General features: G+C 38.7%; 1 protein-coding gene across 1 annotated transcript in view; it reads left to right on the forward strand.

Moving 5' to 3' along the window:
- CNTLN (centlein) overlaps window positions 1-14,652 on the forward strand; it is a 190,513-nt gene that overhangs the window by 83,244 nt on the left and 92,617 nt on the right. The window contains exon 9 of the mRNA XM_061360342.1: window positions 9,624-9,749. Coding sequence (XP_061216326.1) covers window positions 9,624-9,749 — 126 coding nt within the window. The remainder of the gene's footprint in view (window positions 1-9,623; window positions 9,750-14,652) is intronic.

Consider the following 14,652-nt stretch of genomic DNA (forward strand, 5'->3'; position numbering starts at 1 on the left):
TTTATTGAAAGTATGACTTTATAGTATGCTTCATGACAAGATTCATATTTGCATAGAAAGAAAATGGCTATGCCCATTAATGTGTTTCTGTCAAATACTAAGCTTACTAGGGTGTTTGCTTGCTTGATTTTAATCAACTTTGAGCAGTCTCATTTCTTGATTGGCATGAATTTGGAGATTTTATTTGTTTGTTTAACCTTTTTTACACTGCCATTTCTGATTTTTGTCAGTGTATCGGATTTGTTTTACTTGGGTCATACCAGTAATTGAAATAGTAGGAACAAGTGATAATTGTACTAAATTATTAGTTCTCTACTGAAATGAGTATTTATCTTAAGAATATGTTCAAAACAATTGCAAGCATGTCAGGTTGTCAGAACTTTGCTGATTAGGGAAAATAAGTGTAAAATAAACTTCTAGTCAGTCTCACTAAGGTTGCCTTCTGAATCAAGCTTTGTTGACTGAAGTATTTACTGTTTCTTAACTTGTCATTACTGTTGCACTGTTGGCAATAGGGTTTTCATGAGTTTGTCCTAATCGGTGCAATGAGAGGTCATCTGCGTCAAATCCAGCCACTTGCACTGACTTTTTGAACTAACCTGCCCTTTTATTATGTGTCAATTTGGGAGGGAATTTATGCCATCCTTTCTTTCAGCAATAGTGTTTGGTGCTAACTTCCAGCTGCCTGGATGCATTGACCGTCTGGGAATTGTATTATCTTTGGCACAGCTGTTGCAAGGTTGGTTGTCGGTCCACAGCCTTAAAGCACTGTGGAGGAGGTTTGCAGTCAAGCATTTCACTTTGTGATTGCCATAGACTGCCAGAACAGGCATACTGCTGTTACTTATGCTAAGCTAACAGATTTTTGCCTTGTGGTTGTAATGCAGTGGGGTATGATCACAGACAGTTAATGAAAAATCATCTAAAAGGAGTAATTTATCATGCCGTGGTAATTTGACCACTCTTGGTCATGTGTACCCCCATGAGGTCTCTATTGGATCATTGGGGATATGACTTAAAGATAGCTGGTACCAATGAAATCATATTTGGTCTGGACAAGTTTTGTAACACAGCCATGGTGAGCAGTGTGTGGCAGCGTTTTATTGTACTAAGAGATTGCTGTGAATGGATTGATAGCTGGGAAGGGCCCTGGAATTCAATGGCATCATGAAGTGACATACCTGCCATGAGTAACACTGTGATCTAGAATCACCAGTCATTTTTTCTGTAAGTCTTCAGTTTGACCACAACATGTGTGATGTCTGAGTTTATAGATATATTGGAGACCAGTTGTAGGTTTACATAAAGAGGTACTTTTCTGAGGTAGTTTTTAGTTAAGAATTTTACTGAGAGAATATGCAGTTAAGTGGGCTTTATTCCACACATTTGTTGGGTTAGTGATATCAACACAAAATTTCCCAGGAACAGTCTAGGAAGTAAAAAAACTTTGTCAAGAAATTTTGACAGCATTTGAGGTGCCAAATACCACAGTAGAATAAGTTGCTGCAGAAGAAACATCTTTATGGAACAACCACTGTTAAGACTGTAAATTTGGATTTGGAAAATGTGGCGCTGGTGGTAGTGTGAAAATGTTATTTAACACTTTGGGGCCTGGTTTTGATTATGAGTCATTAACAAAACCAGAATTATTTACATGATCCTGTAATATTGGTAATGTTCTGTTTGTCTATATGATTTTAGTCAAATCATATAATCAATCATAGAATAGTTTGGGTTGGACGGGACTTTCAAAGGTCATCTAGTCCAGCCTCCTGCAATGAGCAGGGAAATCTCCAACTAGATCAAGTTGCTTAGAACCACATCCAGCCTGGGTTGGAATGTCTCCAGAGATGGTGCATCCACCACTTCTCTGGGGAACATGTGCCAGTATTGTACCACCCTCGTTGTAAACAATTTCTTCCTTACAAACAGCCTGAATCTCCCCTCTTTTAGTTTAAAACCATTACCACTCATCCGGTCACAACAGGCCCTGCTAAAAAGTCTCTCCCATCTTTCTTATAAGCCCTCTTGAAGTATTCAAAGGCAGCAGTAAGGTCTCTGTGGAGTCCTCTCCAGGATGAAAAACCCAGCTTTCTCAGCCTTTTCTCATAGGAGAGGTGTTCTGTCCCTTTGACTGGTTTTGTAGCTCTGCCTCTAGACCTTCTTCATCAGGTCCAGATCTTTCCTGTACTGTGGACTCCAGAGCTGGACACAGTACTCCACAGGTGGGGTCTCACCAAGCAGAACAGAGGAGCAAAATCACCTCCCTTGACCTGCCGGCTACACACCCTTGCATGCAGCACAAGATGTGATTGTCTTTCCGGGCTGCAAGCGCACACTGCCAGCGCATGTCCAGTCTTTCATCCACCAATATTGCCAAGTCTTTCTCCTCAGGGTTACTTTCAATTCATTCATTCCCTAGCCTGTATGGATTCTGGGAGTTGCCCTAACCCAGGTTCATGACCTTACACTTGGCCTTGTAAAACCTCATAAGGTTTGCATGGGCCCAACTTTCAAGCCTGTCCAGGTCCCTCTGGATGGCATCTGTCTCTTGGGCATGTCAACTGCACCACTCAGTTTGGTGTCATAGTTCGCTATGCTTCCGATTTTTTTGTTTGTAATGTACTATAATTTTCTACATATTTCAACAGCCTTACTTAAGTGAATTAGAGTGTCTTATTACAATGCAAAAAGCTGAAATAGAGCTTTTACAGGAAAAATTTAAAAAGCAAATCTTAACCTAGCAAAGTATAATTTGTATGCTACAGAAAATCTGGAAAGCAACAGTATAAGGACTGAAAAAAAGCATGAGGTGGGATAGTGTTACTGTCTTATGTATTTGTGTCTAAGTCAGTCTGGTAACGCCAAACATTTTTGCTCAAGGGTCCAGATAATAATTTTAATATCTGTTGATGCTGCTTATAATTCTGGAAGCTTGTTTGAATGGTTCTTGTGTTATCTGCCAAAGACTTGTTAAAATAGCTGTTGGGAGTAGAAGGTTTTACCTTATTAAATACTGAATAAGGGATTCTTAATTAAATGAAATATTTGAATGATAAATTCTTAGGTTTGTTAAAGTGAATGTTTATCAGATATTTTGTGGTGTTTATCAGAATGAACATCTTTCTTTGGAATGGAAAAGAGAATAATATAAATTGTGACTTTATAAATTAAAAAGGTGGGCTTTTTTTCAAATTCTTATGATTTTAAGATGGCGTAGTATTTTTTTCATGAAGAATGACGACAATGTCTGTTTGAAGTTTGTACTTTCAAGTGTTTATTACCCAGAACTGGACGTGCTGTTAAATTTAGGCACCGCATAACAGCAACAGTAAGCTGTAGCTACTGAAATAGATCCATAAACACTTCGGTGGCTTTAATTGATTGATTAAATTAGCCAAAGCCATGATGGTTTTAGTATGTTCAGCCTCTTCCTTATCTATTTTTTTTAATTGTGCTTGTATAGAATATTGAAAACTTGGAAGAGATTTCTGAATCAAGTTTGCAACTACGAACATGCTTCTATGGTGGTAGAGTATGCAAGGGTGGACCATCATTAGGAGAGGATCTGGTTTGAGACCATCTTACCCTCACATGCTTGTGAGGTGGGCTGATACCAACCTTATGAAGTTTAACCATGCCATGTGCAAGGTCCAGCACCTGGGTCTGAGCAATCCCAGGCACAGCTACAGGTTGGGCAAAGAAGAGATTCAGAGCAGCCCTGCAGAGAAGGACTTGGGGGTGTTGGTTAATGAGAAAATGAACATGAGCCAGCAGTGTGTGCTTGCAGCCCAGAAAGGCAACCGTATCCTGGGCTGCATCAAAAGGAGCGTGACCAGCAGGTCAAAGGAGGTGATCCTGCCCCTCTACTCTGCTTTCGTGAGACCTCACCTGGAGTATTGTGTGCAGTTCTGGTGTCCTCAACATAAAAAGGACATGGATCTGTTGGAGCAAGTCCAGAGGAGGGCCACAAGGATGATCAGGGGACTGGAGCACGCCCGTATGAAGACAGGCTGAGAAAGTTGGGGCTGTTCATCCTGGAGAAGAGGTGGCTGTGTGGAGACCTCATAGCAGCCTTTCAGTATCTGAAGGGGGTCTATAGGGATGCTGGGGATGGACTCTTCATTAGGGACTGTAGTGATAGGACAAGGGGTAACGAGTTAAAACTTTAACAGGGGAAGTTTAGATTGGATATAAGGAAGAAATTCTTTCCTGTAAGGATGGTGAGGCACTGGAATGGGTTGCCCAAGGAAGCTGTGAATGCTCCATCCCTGGTGGTGTTCAAAGCTAGTTTGGACAGAGCCTTGGGTGAGATTGTTTAGTGTGAGATGTCCCTGCCCATGGTAGGGGGATAGGAACTGGATGATCTTAAGGTTCTTTCCAACCCTAACTATTCTATCATGTTCTCCTTTAGAAATCTCTTTGTTTTCCCATATTTGGTATTTCATAACTTTTCCTTTCAAGGCTTGTTCTTTCTCAATATCCTGCACTATGCTAGTTTGTGGAAAAAACATATTTTAGAACATTTGTTTTGAATCGTGCTTTGAAAGTGTGTTTAAGGAAGGACAAAATGCTGTACATGCAGTGTAGATTGAAGAATATAAGGTGAGAAACAGCCCTCTAAACACCAAGGTCAGAGAAGGAGGGGAAGAGAGAAGGTGCTACAAGTGCTGGAGCATGTATTTTGTTACAGCCCATAGACAGAACCAACATGGAGCAGACCTCCACACTATAGCTTGTGGAAGAGCCCACACCAGAGCAGATGGGTATTCTGTTACAGAAACCACAGCATGGGAGAGGGGTCTATGCTGGAACAACTTCTTCTGATGTTAACTGTGGCCCATGGAGGACTTGCTCTGGAGCAGGTTTATCCTGAAGGACTTCAGCCTGTGGAGAGGCCCCATGCTGGAGCAGGGAGGAGTGAAGAGGAAAGAGTGGCCAAGAGGAGCTGTTAGGGTTGACTATAAGCTCCTGCTATCCATCCACCTGCACTGGTCAGCAGGAAGTTTGAGGAGTCAGGGTCAAAGCTGAACCTGCGGACCAGAGTAGGGTAAACCCTGTTGGTTAAATATTTTCTTTACTTCTTACTATCCAGATATATCTTAATGACAAAAATTTAATTTTCCCCAAGCTGAGCCTGACTATGGCAGTGAATGGTGAGCAACCTCAATTTCTTTCTCTCAATCCATGAGCTCTTTTTCATTGTATATCTCCCTATTCTAGTGAGAAAGGAGAGTTAGTGAGCAGCTGAGTTGGTGTTTGGCCCTTTGCTAAAGTTAACCCACCACAGTGTCATTTCTTGTTTCCTCAGAATAACGCAAATGGGAGTGCTGCGTTTGTCATGAATTTATCACTGTGTCAGGAATAAAGCAGTTGCACCCACTTGACTAAAACCAAATACAAACTGTTAAATGCTGTTGTGGGGAATCTTGTCCCCTTTTGATATGTAGATCCTAGTCATGCTCTTTCAATACTTGGGCCTATTTGGTATGTGCGCTTTTTCATGTGCGCACCCAGTATCTTCTATAACTCTGGGAACTAAATTGGCAGGCTACAATTCCTTTTTATTTAGGCAAGACAGTAAGGAAAATCGTAGAAAGATTCCCACTTTAGGATCACAAAATACACATACAAAATAGAAAACATAGTAGGCTCTAATTACTGATTTTCCCTTGCAATGAAATATCTTCCTATTACCTTGTTATTCAGTCTTTTATGGCAAAAGTATTAATGGCGAAAGCTATTAGCACATGATTTGACTGGAAGAATGTTGAATATACAGTTCTTGGTTTACAGTGGTAATCCTTTTGACTTCACAAAATCTGTCGTGTTACGCGCATTCCCAGGATACAAAAAGAACAAGTAAGCATGGAATCAATTCTGATCAGAATGACACTGCTTTGGTTACTTTCTGCTCTAAAAACACAAATGTTTTAAAGAATAAATAATTTGAAAAGTGTTAAAAAGAAGAGTCTGGGGCAAAACAGGAGCTTGCCACTAGTCTGATAAATTGGGATGTGTGGCCGCATGACTGTATGCTTCCACCTATGTTTGGTTCTGCAGAATGCAATTTTATATATATATACATTTTATAGGCTAGTGTTGTTTTTTTTGTGAATTGCAGAAATACAAATTCCTACTGTCATACAGAGTAACAGAAACAACTTAGTTTGTGAGTCAGGTAATGCGGTGGTTAAAAGCTTTGTTAAATGTGTACAGTCTTCCTATAGCTCTTTTTGGAGCTTAAACTTTGTAACTTTGTGATCTATGTATGATTTCTGTTACCTAATTAAACTGCCATCCGTATCTCTGCTGACTGATTCAGTAACTCAGCCCTTGGGTTTTTATAGGTAAACTTTCTTAGTGCATGGGGTTATAATTGCTTTTTGTTGATATATATTCTACAGCATTTTTCTGAGTCTTTAATGGCAAGATATTAAAAGGCATGAGTTAACTTACAATACTGATAAAGCTGCTGTTGAAACACAGCTGATCAGAAATTTCCCATTTTTCTTCTTTAAAAAACCCCATCTGAATCTTGTCAAGCTCTGGTCCAGCTTCAGCCAAGTTTTTGTTTCTTCAGCTAATAAAAATCATTGAGATTCCTGTCCACTGTCTTCAGTGCTATATCCTGGCAGACACTGACCTGATCTGTCTGTGCAGAAGAGTTCTCCAAGACTTTTCAGTAAGAGATCCATCTTCCTTTCTGTGCCCTTTTGTGGTTTTGTTTGTTTGTTTGGGTTGGTTTGTTTGGGGTTTTTTTTACTTCTTTTGGGACTCCATGGAACATAAAGCTGTTCAAATTCAAGAACATGACTATTTCCAGCTATGTCCCATGGTATCTTTCATGGATGCAAATGGATAAAAGAAGGTTGTTTAGACAGAAACATATTTTCTTTTTCTGCTGTTTGTAACTGTTAACAGTTAATGTATGTCCCATCCACTTACCAGCTACTTGTTACATTAGATCTTCTATCTCAAAGTTTCATATCTTTTAATATTACAAAGGCTGTTTATTTCTAGTTTTCTGCAATTTGATTCAGTGTTTTGTAAATATTCTTTAGGATTATTTGATGAAAAATCTTCTGTTGTTACCTATTACTGACTTGGATTAACATTCTTTGCTCATAAAAGTGGACTCAAAATATTAAAATTTGTGTATATATTTAATACAGGTATGGATAAATTTACTTAGGAATTTTAGGACTGAATTAAAAATTAAATGCTTAAATCTCACAGCAGCAAACTTTGCAGTTGTGAGAAGAGTATTGCAGATACTATCCTCCAAACTGAGTTTTGTAGCAGCTCCAGGCAATCAAATTACAATGTATTTTACTACGCAGCCTCTTCTGTTTTAGTAGGAAAATTAAACTGTTTGCTTCCTTAGCAAAGATTGGCTTTGAACTGCCTATGTGGAGCTGTAAAGCCCAGACCCAGCTCCTTCTTTCCACAGGCCTCTAGTCTTACCACTAAACAGGAAAAACATATTCAAACAATAGAATGTTTATTAATGCACATAACTAATCCCACCTGTTCTCACAGGGAATTATTTCCATGTCCATGCATAGTTAGATGTTTCTCTTTTTTTTTTTTTTTTTCTTGGTTTTGTGAAAAAGGTTCACAGTGCAATTCCAGGTAGCTATATATGAGGTCTGTGTATACAAACACACACACACATAGAGAAAAACTGTTGTGTACTCACTGTATCTGATCACCTTTGATTAAAGCAGCAAGACTATGAATTTTACATTTTCTGCAATTTTTTTCTCTCAGTTCTGCTGTAGAGTCTCTACATTCTTAACAGTCTGGTGCCTGTTGGTCCACTTCTTTTCCTTTGTTGTCCTCTTTGACAACAAATGGGGTGCTTTGACTTTTTATGCCCGGTTTCAGAGAAATACTGTGTTTTGTAAGTCTTCTGTATACAAACATAAAGTTTAACTAGGAAACACTGAAAAATAATGCATTCTGGGTTTTTTTTTTCAGAAAAATGAGTATGGGTATGCACTGATTATTTCGATATGTTGGTCTTGTGATGTTCTGTTTCAGACACCTGAAAGAAGTCAATTTGTTTTGATTATTATTAGTGTCTATGAACTGTTGTAAACCTTTGGGTATATCTGTGAGAATTATTAAAAAATGTAAATTGATAATCTTAATATTTTGTAGAGATCTATTCTTAGTATAATGTTATACTAACAGTATAAAACCATAACATTGGGTATACTGTTGTGTTATTTAAAACTTTCCTCTAGTTTCTTCTGTTATATAAAGGGACTGACAAGAATATGCAAAATATACCATTTGGCATTCAGATTTCAAATGGCCTAAAATTCTTTCCAGATGTTTGTTTTGTTTGTTGTTTTTTGTTGTTTTTTTTTTTTTGTGGGGGGGAGGACAGAGGGATGAGGAAAAGGTGTTGTCTTTTTTTGGTTTGGTTTAGGCTTTTTTTGTTTGGGTTTTGTTTTTTAATTTTTGTTTTTTAAGTCTCATACAAGCACATTCCAGAAGCAAAAGCACCTTGGCAATATTTAAATTCTTAAATATACAATGATATTCTATTCTGTTTTGTTTTTTTTTTTTAGTTTCTCCTTTGTGAAATTGATACCATTTGAAGTGAAAATGTGATATACAGTTTAATACATTTTGTAAACATTTAATACTGAATTTTAATGGTCAAAGAAAAAAATTGCAGTTGCTAATTAAGATTTTTTTAGATTAATTGAGTGGAATCATGGAAGTGTTGAAATATATAGTATTTAAGAAGACTTTATCCTCAGTTCCTTTTGATGTAAATCAGTTCTTTTACAGTGAAAATGGCAGCATGCAACAACAATAATCACAGTTAAGTTGGGTTGGGTTTTTTTTATTTTATGTATTTACATAATAGCATTTTACTCTATCAATATTAAGTATGTGTTAGTATTTCTCTGTCCTTAACCAAAGTTATTCAGAAAATCAGTAAGTCTAATTTGCTGAGGTCCTTCTTTGCCATAAGGACATATGACAGAAACTGGGCAGCTTTCTGTTCATTCTGTTACTTTTACATATTCTTTCTCCAGATTGCTATACGAAGCTGTACATAATATAAACACATATTCTTGTCTCTAGTTAGTCACATTATAGTTAATGACCATATGGTCATTATGGTGTAAGATCTACTGTCTGTTGTATTTATATTCCTCAAGCATATTGTTCCTTCAACTTCACAGTGTGTTAAACTATTTCAAAGGGAAAAAAATCCTTTCCCTCTTGTTTCTGGTTGTCCTATCAAGTGTAACCTTGGACCCTTATAGAGCAATTAGACCAGCCTCTATCCCCTCCTTTGTAATGAGGTTTCTTGCATTTCTGAGTCTATAACCCTTTAGTCTTCCCTAATGGGACATCATTATTCTGAAAGAAACAATGTAAATGTAAATGAATATTCTCATTAACGAGTCACAGAGAAACCTTTAGTGGTAGCGCTGTGGTAATTCTGCTTGTTATTTCTCTGGTATTCCATGCAGATTTTTATTTTTTTTTATAATTCATTATTAGTATTCAAAATTACTTCTTCTTTAATTCTGCATGTCTTTCATAATCCGGTGTTCCAACTAGTTCAACCATGTCCTTGTTTTATTCTCCAGGAACCACCTGTGAAACGTTCAAGGTCTCTGTCCCCAAAGAGCTCTTTTAGAGAGTCAGAGGAACGAAAGAAGCTTAAAATAGCTGAAAGGAAGATTGAAAACTTAGAGAAGACACTACAGCTAAAGGTGAACATTAAAAAAATAAAAATAGAAAAACCCTTCTAGCTATAAACTTGCATAGATAAAAATATACCAAAATAAACGGGCATTTTAAAAATGCAAAATGCATCTATCATTGTGGACGATAGGTGTGTTAGCATCAGAGAGCACTCTTCTTTAGTTTGTCTTTTTCCTTTACTGCTAGGAATTTTGTGTTGGTACTCCTGCAGTCCTGTCAAGTCTTCATTTGAGCTGTCATTAATAATATGCACTTGTTGAATACATTTTTAAGTTTGTGTCTGATAATATATATTTTGAGAAATTCATGCATTCATATAGAAATAAAGTGAAGCAGAAATTGCAAATATTTTTTTTCTTTTGTACAGTGAAGCCAGCCAGTATTTTAAAATCTGAAGCCAGTTATTTGGCACAGATTTACCGCGTGTACTCTTTGAAATCATGGCTCAGAAGTTGTTACTCTAACAAATGATGTAAATAAAAATACAAGCCAGCAAACAACCCCCCCCACCCTAACCATTGGTAGGAAAGCTTAATTGAGCATCTATTACAATTTCCCATTTTGTCCCCATTTTATAGATTTTTGTTGGTTTGGTTTTCTACTTGAAAAATAGCACCTTTTGAGTCATCTATTCAGACTGCACCTTAGAATGCAAAACCCAAACCTTGAGTCATAATTTCTTAAATATTTACAAGTCCTCCCTTCCCCTCCACATCTCTCTGTAATCTTCCTTCCTTATCCCCTCCTCTCCCTTCCTCTTTGTCTCTTCCTCTGCCTTCCATCCCCTTCTTTCTCATCTCTTTCCCCTTTCCTTCCCTTCTCTTCCCCTCCGCTGCCCTGGCCTGCCATTCCCAAGTTTGTTCAGAGTTATGGAATCTAAAAGATATTTTCAGTATATGCAGTGTATAGCAGAACAGGCTATACTGAACATGATGTGATAAATGTTGGGTAAGTGAAAAAATTTGGGGACTCTACAAACTATAGTGCTGAGTTCTTCCCTCATGCAAAAAGACACTCATACATGATAGGTCAATTTTAGGATAAAATGTGAGTGGTAATTATATTTCAGCAAAAATGCAAAAGTTCCTCACCCTGTATGCTTGAGAGGGTCTAATACACGTAGAGTATATGAACAGGAAAGATGATTTAGATTTCAAATTCAGCCTTACAGTCCATCTCGCTCCTTGTTCCTTGGAGTCAGAAGGTTACTTCCGTTTTGTTTTTTCTTTCTGCTGAGAAATGCAAGGCATGTCCTGCCAACTGTACCACAGAACTGGTCTTCGGCAGGCCTCCTGTTTGTTACTCTTACTTGGCCTGCCAGACGTTGATGCTACAGGTTATTCTGGTGCTTTGGACTACAGCTGTTCTGCCCTTGGCAACAAAAGTCACACATGAGTATGTATGGTTATTGTCTTAAATGTTGCAGAATTCTACATTTCTTTGTGTTTTCTTCTGGAAAGAGGAGCGAAGAGAAGCACTACAATTTTCTGAGCAGATAAAAAAAATAACTGTGTTATTCTCTATGCATGACCTCATAATTTTTACTGCTTACCATACTGCCATTGTAATTTCTTTTTTTTTCATCTTGAAGGATAATTTAGGAATCTGTGCAGCTTTCTTATGTGGCAAGTATGGGATCTCTGTTACAGCTGTTAATCTATGAGGTCTTCCAGGGCTGTGTTCTGTTGCCCTTTGAAACTGAAGATATGAACTCCTTGCATTTTCTTTAGGAAACCTACTTGGTTGCTTTTGCAGAATGCCTAAATTGAAAAGAAGCTGTAGAAGCCCGTGTAACATACTAAATACTGTTGTGGCACTACATTCAGAATTCAATAAGGCTGTTGTTAACATGGCAGTGAACTCATCTGTCATTAATATTAACATCAGAATAATTCTGTTGGCATTGTATTTTCTTCATTTCTTTCTGTCTTACCTTCTGCCTTTCTTTCTTTCTGCCTTTCATTGTCTGCCTTTTTTTCTGACTTTCTTTCTGTCTGCCTTTCTTTCTGACTTTCTTTCTTTCTTTCTGCCTTTCTTTCTTTCTGCCTTCCTGCCTTTCTGCCTTTCTCTCTTTCTTTCTGACTTTCTGCTTTCTTTCTTTCTTTATTTATTTATTTCTGACTTTATTTCTGCCTTTCTTTCTTGCCATTCTTCATTGACTTTCTTTCTTGCATTTCTTTCTAGCCTTGCTTTCTAACATTTCCCTTCCTTCCCTTCTTCCCTTCCCTTGCCTTAACTTCTTCCCTTCCCTTGCCTTAACTTCTTCCCTTCCCTTGCCTTAACTTCTTCCCTTCCCTTGCCTTAACTTCTTCCCTTCCCTTGCCTTAACTTCTTCCCTTCCCTTGCCTTAACTTCTTCCCTTCCCTTGCCTTCCCTTCTTCCCTTCCTTTCCCTTCCTTCCCTTCTTCCCTTCCTTTCCCTTCCTTCCCCTTCCTTTCCCTTCCTTTCCCTTCCTTTCCCTTCCTTTCCCTTCCTTTCCCTTCCTTCTTTTCCCTTCCTTTTCCTTCCTTTCCCTTTCCTTTCCTTTCCTTTCCTTTCTTCCTTTCCCTTCCTTTCCCTTCCTTTCCCTTCCTTTCCCTTCCTTTCCCTTCCTTTCCCTTCCTTTCCCTTCCTTCCTTTCCCTTCCTTTCCCTTCCTTTCCCTTCCTTTCCCTTCCTTTCCCTTCCTTTCCCTTCCTTTCCCTTCCTTTCCTCTCTCTCTTTCCCTTCCTTTCCCTTCCTTTCCCTTCCTTTTCCCTTCCTTTCCTTTCCTTTCCCTTCCTTTCCCTTCCTTTCCCTTCCTTTCCCTTCCTTTCCCTTCCTTTCCCTTCCTTTCCCTTCCTTTCCCTTCCTTTCCCTTCCTTTCCCTTCCTTTCCCTTCCTTTCCCTTCCTTTCCCTTCCTTTCCCTTCCTTTCCCTTCCTTTCCCTTCCTTTCCCTTCCTTTCCCTTCCTTTCCCTTGCCTTCCCTTTCCTTTCCCTTGCCTTCCCTTGCCTTCCCTTGCCTTCCCTTGCCTTCCCTTGCCTTCCCTTGCCTTCCCTTGCCTTCCCTTGCCTTCCCTTGCCTTCCCTTGCCTTCCCTTGCCTTCCCTTGCCTTCCCTTGCCTTCCCTTGCCTTCCCTTGCCTTCCCTTGCCTTCCCTTGCCTTGCCTTCCCTTGCCTTCCCTTGCCTTGCCTTGCCTTCCCTTGCCTTCCCTTGCCTTCCCTTGCCTTGCCTTCCCTTGCCTTGCCTTCCCTTGCCTTGCCTTCCCTTGCCTTGCCTTCCCTTGCCTTGCCTTCCCTTGCCTTGCCTTGCCTTCCCTTGCATTGCCTTCCCTTCCCATCCCTTCCCTTCCCATCCCTTCCCTTCCATTGCCTTCCCTTCCATTGCCTTCCCTTCCATTGCCTTCCCTTACCTTGCCTTCCCTTACCTTCCATTGCCTTCCCTTGCATTGCCTTCCCTTCCCATCCCTTCCCTTCCATTGCCTTCCCTTACCTTCCATTGCCTTCTTTTCCCTTGCCTTCCCTTCCCATCACTTTGATTTTTTTTGTATGTTAGCCTCCTCTCAGGCAGAGCTTCCAACAAAGAATAATATATGTGATCAACACTTTCAAAAGTGGTACTTGCATTATTGCCTCCTCAAAGTGTTTGCTACATGATTACTTGAAAGAAACTTGCTCAGAAAATTGCTTGCTCTATCAATAAGCATACTGATCATGCATATCCTGAAGATTAAACAGTGACTTTATCCATCAGTCCTTTGAAAAACAGGTAATAAAAAAAAAAAAAAAACAAGAAAAAACCACCAAAACCAAACCAACATTATTATTTATGGGGTTTCCAGGAACAGAAATATTTGATGCCCCAGTCAGTATTATAAAAGAACAGAAAAGAGCAAGGTGCTGTGTTCCCCTCAGCTGACTCATTTTTGGCCAAGGAAAGTTGGCTCTTACTGTCTTTTTTGCTAGTATAGTCATATCAGTTCAGTGTGTCCATACTTTGGTAAAGAATCAGCTTCATTTCTGCACTCCAGGACATACTAGAAAGGAACAGAGCATGCTTGATTGCCCCCTCTGGTCAATTTCAACAAAATTTTGAACTAGTGATTAGAATCTTCTGGCTTATCTGAACTACCTGAAAAAAACAAAATGACTTCGTTTCACAGGCATTAGGGTTCTTCGTTCTGCACATTAGACTTTTGTCTTTTTGTCTTTCACTCTGCATGGGAGGTACTAAGAATGACAGTGGAGAGCTGGAGAATAGCCTGGAGAATCCAGCATTGCTGAAGATGGTTGTTTTGACTCATTTCTGTCACTATACAAGCAAATGTATACAAGAGAGGTTAATTATTAGAGAACTATAATATAATTCAACTAGAGAGAAATGGAACTAACAAATTCTGAAAATTACAGTGCAAAGTTAAAGTTCTCAAATTCTTAATTCAATAGAGTCATTAGGGCAGTTAATTTCCTGATTTCTATTTCTGCAAAAGTAGCAACTGATAAGGGAAAATAATAACTGTAACAGAATGGATAATGAAACATGTAAGCAATAATATGTGCATTCATAAACAGGAAAGGCCGATTTCTGCATTTGGTTATATTTCTGAAAGGGTGTTGACACTGATAAAGTACTAAGGTTTTATACTGAAGACACTATTTTCCAGTACTTTGCCAAACTTGATCAGTTTTCACTAGCAAGATCAAACAATCTCAGAGCAATGATTTCATTAACTTCTCTTGAAAACAGCATCTATACTTGGATTCTTGTAAAAAATTCCTGTTATAGTGTCAAACGAAGCTTGGTAATGGTCACTCTGTCCTTTGTCATAAATCTGTCTTGCTATTTGTGTGATTGTTATTAATATCAATGTAGTATTTATATGAGTCACTTTAAACCAGACATAAGTACTTTTTAAGCAATTCCAATTTTATAAATATATCTGGGTTAGAGTT

This window comes from Neopsephotus bourkii, unplaced genomic scaffold (genome assembly GCF_033783945.1).
Source record: "Neopsephotus bourkii isolate Nb327-2 ecotype Australia unplaced genomic scaffold, CSIRO-AGI_Nbou_v1 NB_1020, whole genome shotgun sequence".
Classification (NCBI taxonomy): Eukaryota; Metazoa; Chordata; class Aves; order Psittaciformes; family Psittacidae; genus Neopsephotus; species Neopsephotus bourkii.